Source organism: Bison bison, unplaced genomic scaffold (assembly GCF_000754665.1).
Source record: "Bison bison bison isolate TAMUID 2011002044 unplaced genomic scaffold, Bison_UMD1.0 scf7180017864233, whole genome shotgun sequence".
NCBI classification, from domain to species: Eukaryota; Metazoa; Chordata; class Mammalia; order Artiodactyla; family Bovidae; genus Bison; species Bison bison.
The window spans coordinates 4718918-4724917 of record NW_011494805.1 but is presented as its reverse complement, the minus strand read 5'-3'; the positions used below and the strand labels follow the sequence as shown (position 1 = coordinate 4724917).

The 6000-nt window shown below is 41.8% G+C and overlaps 1 protein-coding gene across 1 annotated transcript in view; it reads right to left on the bottom strand.

Moving 5' to 3' along the window:
* LRRCC1 (leucine rich repeat and coiled-coil centrosomal protein 1) overlaps positions 1 to 285 on the bottom strand; it is a 43131-nt gene extending 42846 nt beyond the window's left edge. Inside the window, exon 1 of the mRNA XM_010846214.1 lies at positions 51 to 285. Coding sequence (XP_010844516.1) covers positions 51 to 139 — 89 coding nt within the window. The 5' untranslated portion in view covers positions 140 to 285. The remainder of the gene's footprint in view (positions 1 to 50) is intronic.
* Between the last annotated feature and the right edge of the window lie 5715 nt (positions 286 to 6000).

Below are 6000 nucleotides of genomic sequence, written 5' to 3'. Positions count from 1 at the left end.
CCCCGCCCGGGGCTGCGCGGGCCGCTCCCGCCGGCGGGAGCGCCCTTTACCTCCGCAGGCCTTTGTCCATGAAGCACAAATCCCCGCAGTTGCTGTCGCCGTCCTCATTCTCGACTTCCGCCTCCCCCGGTGCCTCCATGGCACCGGAGACGGGGAGCGGGATCGTAACCGGCGCCCAGCGCAGGGCCTGAAAGCCCAGAACACGCCTCCCGGGTCGGCGGAAGCCCGGCCCGACGGGGCGGGGCGAAAACCCCCCCTCCAACCGACGGAGGGCCCTTTCCCGCCCGGACGGCGTCGCGAAGCCGGAAGCCGGAGATTCTCCACAGAGGGCGTCCTTCCCTTTTACGGCATCTATGGCGAACGCTCGGGACTTACCGTAAAGCGAGACATCTTGCGGGCCGTTGGGTTTTGGGGAATGAATAGGTCTTTCCTGTGTGGCTCTTCTGTATGGTTTTTGTATTGTGGGCGACTGACTTCTGAAGGTGATTTCACAGCAGCTTGTTCTTACAGACGTATAGATTTTCACTTCAGTCAGTTCAGTCGCGTCCGACTCTTTGCGACCCCATGGCCTGCAGCACGCCAGGTCTCCCTGTTCATCACCAACTCCGGGAGTTGACTCAGACTCATGTCCGTTCAGTCGGTGATGCCATCCAACCATCTCATCCTCTGTCGTCCCCTTCTCCTCTCGCCTTCAATCTTCCCCAGCCATCAGGGTCTTTTCCAATGAGTCAGTTCTTTCGCCAAAGCATAGGCTTCCGTATCTTTAAGTTGTTCCCCACCCCTCCTCCGGGGGGCTATTGGCTCTCCTGTTGATTCCACAGACATTTGTGAGATGCCTTATTTGTGCCAGGGACTTCAAGCCCATTTTCGTTCGTGGAAGCGTTCATCGTTCAGTAGCGGAAATGAAGAACCGCTGTGCAGCAATGCTGTTACTTGGAATAGCACAATAGCATTTATGGCCAGCTGCACAGTTCTGTGGGTAGTGGGCAAAGTTTCTAAAATGAGGTCATCAATAGATGCTCGAGCAGGGTCTTACTAGGTTACAGTGTGTTCTGTGTAGAATGTCATTCCAGGTAAGCAAACAGGGCCCAGGTAAGGTCAAAGAACACTCCTGGATAGATTATTCTATGTGGCATGGGAAATTTTTTGTTGTGTTGTGTTCAGTCACTCAGTCGTGTCCAACTCTTTGTGACCCCATGGACTATAGCCCTCCAGGCTCCTCTGTCCATGGGATTCTCAGGCAAAAATACTGGAGTGTATTGCCATGCCCTCCTCCAGGGGATCTTCCCAACCCAGGGATGAAACCTGCATCTCATGTCTCCTGCATTGGCAGGCAGATTCTTTACCGCTGTGCCACCTGGGAAGCCCTACACAACCATAGTGTGGCTAAAATAACCATGAGATTCAGTTTAGTTCACTTCAGTTGATCTGTGTGCCTAGCTGCTTCAGTTTTGTCCAATTCTGTGACCCCATGGACTGCAGCCCACCAGGTTCCTCTGTCCATGGGATTCTTTAGGCAAGAATACTGGAGTGGGGTGTCATTCCCTTTTCCAGGGGATCTTTCCAACTCAGGGATTGAACCAGCATCTCTTGCATCTCCGACCTTGGCAGGCAGATTCTTTACCACCGTGCCACCTGGGAAGGCCACTGGGAGTATCTTTAAATGGAGTCAAAAGTTGTAGCTCAACCCTGGACCTGCCAGTGTCCTGAACTAAAATCTTCAGTGGTTTCTCATTAGTGATGGAAGAAATTTTCATATATTAAGTCATGCAGAAGTCATTCTGGCTTTTATATGATTTGTCTTTATGCTAACTAGAACTTCTATGTTATGTCAAACATGCAGAGTACATCTGCTTTCACCATTAAATGAGAGAGTGCATTTAAAAATCAAAATGGATTAACTGATTCAAAATGGAGCTGAGTGGCCATTGTGGATGTGGTTTCCAACACATTTCTGCATCTTTGAGAATTTGAATTTTCTATGCTCTGTCAAACTCTAGGACACCACCAGCTGTTTTCAAAACAGTATCTGCTAGTGGCCACCAGCTGCAACATTATGGTCACAAATCTCCCCTTGTAACTATGCAACCATTTCAGACCCCAACGAATCCTTGTTTAATAAGCAACCATACTTCTTGCCAGCTCCAATCCTAATTCTGGACAAAGAATTTATATAATTTTGCTGTTTTTGCCTATATAGACTTTCCCCATTTTGCAGCCCAGCAGAACATTATTTAAGTTCTTCTTGAATCTGTGCCTACTGAGCTATAATCCTTAGTTTGGTTGGAATAAAGCTCTTTCCTATTCTTATTATAAATGGTTTATTGATTAACAGTGTCAACATTGGCCATCTAAATAAAGACCTAACTTTCTAATCTAAAATGGAAAATATTTACAGACTTAACTGTCATTAGTCACATGCTGTATAGATGTACCTATTATATTCTAAAGCTTGTAGCCACAATTCACTGTTTCTTACAGTTACATGCTTTACCATGTGTCTGCAGCTCCTTTTAACAAAAGGTGGAGGTATGAACTCTTTACTAGCTCCTTGATTCTGGGTTTATATGTGACTTTTTGTTTTGGTTAGTAGAATTCATTGAAATTGTAGTCCTGGGCCTCAAGATGTCTTGCATGCTTCTGCTCTGTCTCTTGGAAGACTGCCTGAGCTGCTATTTGAGCAAGCTACATGGAGCAGAAATAAGTCACCCCAGCTAAGGACAGACAGATGCATGCATGAGTCTGGAAGCACTTAGTTGAACACGTGCAAATTGCCAAATAACAGAAATAGAAGCTAAATAAACAGTTTTGTTTTAGGTCAGTAAATTATGGAGGAGATAGGATTAGATGACAGGTAAGTCACTTATACGATAACTGAATGTTAATTAAAATAGAGATTTTTTTCAATTGGGATAAGTATTATAATCTAACCTGAAACAAACAACTGATATAAGAAATAAATCATTTGATTTTAAATGTACTAGATCTTTCCTCCAAAATTAAGTGCATTATAATTCATTAATTAATCAAAATATTTATTATAGTTAGTCAAGTTTAAAACTTGTAGATTGTATCTGAATTGCCTCAGTACCGAAAGATTGTTTTTTTTCAGAATGATAATTTGGTGAATTATATTTCTATTATTTGGCTGTTAAAATCAATAATGCTTAGAAACCTGAAGTTTTGCTTCTAATTATCTGCAAAAAGGATTGTTAAAGTAGTTTCTATAGAAGATCTCAGCTCTAAAATAAAAAAAAAAACAATATCATGCTAAATAATCTGTAATCAACCCCTTTCAGCAATGACACTGCAATTTTATTTTGTATTTTACATTGAAAAAAAAAATTCCTTTTAGGAAAAGTTTATTTATTTGTTTACTTTTGGCTCCGCTAGGTCTTGGTTGCTGTGCATGGGCTTTGTCCAATTGTGGCGAGTTGGGGCCGCTCCTGGTCTCGGTGCAGCGGCTGCTCATTGCGCTGGTTTCTCTTGCTGTGGAGCACAGGCTGCAGTAGTTGCGGCACACAGGCTCGGCAGCTGCAGCTTGTGGGCTCGGTAGTTGCAGCTGGCGGGCTCTAAAGCACTGCTCAGTAGTTGTGGCACTTGGCTGTGCATGCTCCACTGCTTGTGGGATCCTCTTGGACCAGGGATTGCATCCACATTTCCCCCACTGGCAGTCCAATTCCCATCCACTGTATCACCAGGGAAGTCCCTATATTTTACATTTTTGAATTGCACTTCAGTCTGTCTTTGACTTGCTTTACATGATATCTATGAAGTATTTGTGGTTGCAAAATGGGCAATATATTTGGAAGCAATCTTATCGATGTGTAATCAAGCATGAGATAGACAGGTTGATGAGCTGGTATTGTTGAGGAGGTAGAGATAATAGTATCTATTCTGTAAATGGTAAGTTGTGTAGAAAGGCTGGTGTGTGGTGAGGGTGTGTCTGTGTGTGTGTGTATGTGTGTGCATGCAAGAGAAGGCAAGAGATGAGGACAGAAAGGTAGAAAGTTAGGCTTGAATCAGATCTTGGAGAACCAACCATTGTCAGCTTAGGAGTTGATATTTGTGTGAAGAAAGGTGATGATGAGGTGATGCTGTGCTGGTCCCACAGTTGTGAGAGTGAGGTTGGGAGAAGATGCAAGAAAATGAGAAGGAGGAATAGTTAAGCAGGAAGCTGACAGGATTAGATTTGTGTTTTATAATATGTATAGAAACTGAGTGGAGGCTGGATTGGAGGGAAAATATTGGTGGCAGGTGCATAAATTAAGATACAGTTGCATAAACCAGATGAGAAAAATGAAAACCTGGACGAAGGCACTAGGTGTGGGACTGATGGGAAAGAAAAATACCTGAGATGTTACAAGCTTTGTTGACTTATTTGGATGCAGGGTGTAAGATAACTATAGTTGTTGACTTTTTCTTCATTTTGATACTTTTTAAATATCCTCTTGTGTTTTACCCATACCTATGAGACCAAAATGTAATGGTGGCATTATACATCCTGTAACTTACATTTATCTTTTTCTGTTAGACTATACTGGCACTTTTATGACAATTTTTTCAGACAAGATACAAAACCATTTTCTTTTTAACCACATAAAATGTGTACGTGCTTTTTGCAAAATAAAACCCAAAGCTTTCAAAACGTTATGAAGATGTGATACTTTCAGATCCCAGTACAGAACATCAGGTCCATGACATGGGCACAGAAGATCAGTCTCCTTTGTAACTTGTGGCCTTGAAAAAATCTGCATCACTCATGAATTCCAGTTATACTTAGTTGTGTACATCACCCCTCCAAACAATGGACAGAGCATGCCAGAACATCCTGGCCTTTGACGGAGTGCTAGAGGGGCTGGCTTTGGCATTCTTTGCGGGGTGGTGGGGATGGGGTGGGGAGCTAAGAACAAAAGAAAAGAGACTAGAGGCTTGTTGAGCATCCAGGCACAATTCTGCTAGGTTGGGAGAAAGCCCAGACTTGAGGCTTCTTACAGGAAAATAAGGACTGTGGAACTGCCTTCCCATCCTGGTCGTTAGTACAGAGGTTGTACACCAGAGGGAGTAAGAGACTATGGGCTCCTGAAGAAAGAGAGCTAGAGACTAGAAAAACTGTAGGAAAACTCTACAAAACAGAGGGTTTTTTTTTTTTTTTTAAGATAAAATGGAGAAACTGTTGGAGTAACAGAAAAAAAGAGGGAAGATTCATTAAGCCAAAAATGAGCAAAATGTATCCTACATTAGTTGATTAAGAAGAAACCATAGTTATCTTAAGGAAGCCAAGGGTTGTTTAGTAGATTCAATATTTTTTTCATAATTAGAATCTTAGCAAGTGAAGAGTAGACAATGGTATAGATAACTAAACAGCATTTTCTAAACACCTATAGCAAATATCATGCTTAATATGAAACATTAGAAATATTTTCATTGAAGTCGTGAGCAAATTCAGGATTCCTCTTTTTCTTTTGAAATGAACTAGAACTTATGCTGTAAGAAAAAAATATGTTTTAAGAATTTAAAAATAAGAGGTAAGCTTCTTTTATTTGCATAAGATAAAATTTTCTTGGATTTTCTAAATCAACATAGCAACTAAAATTGTAAGCTGTAAAATAAGTAATAGGAAGTATGCAAAGTTTTGTGTAAGAAATTGAAGCTTAGAGAAAAGCTTCCCCCTGCTCCCTCAAAAAGTTTAATCAAGAGAAACCTTTAATCATTGCTATAAAGGTGTCAATTTTCCCTAAATACACTTCAAATGAAATTCCATTATGAGAGTCCCAGCTGAATCTTTTATGGAATTTGACAAAATTATTCTAAAATGCATATGGTTTCAACTAAAGAGCCTCTTGATGAAAGTGGAAGAGGGGAGTGAAAAAAACTGGCTTAAAACTCAACATTCAGAAAACTAAGATCGTGGCATCTGGTCCCATCACTTCATGGAAAATAGATAGGGAAACAGTGGAAACAGTGACAGACTATTTTTTTGGGCTCCAAAATCACTGA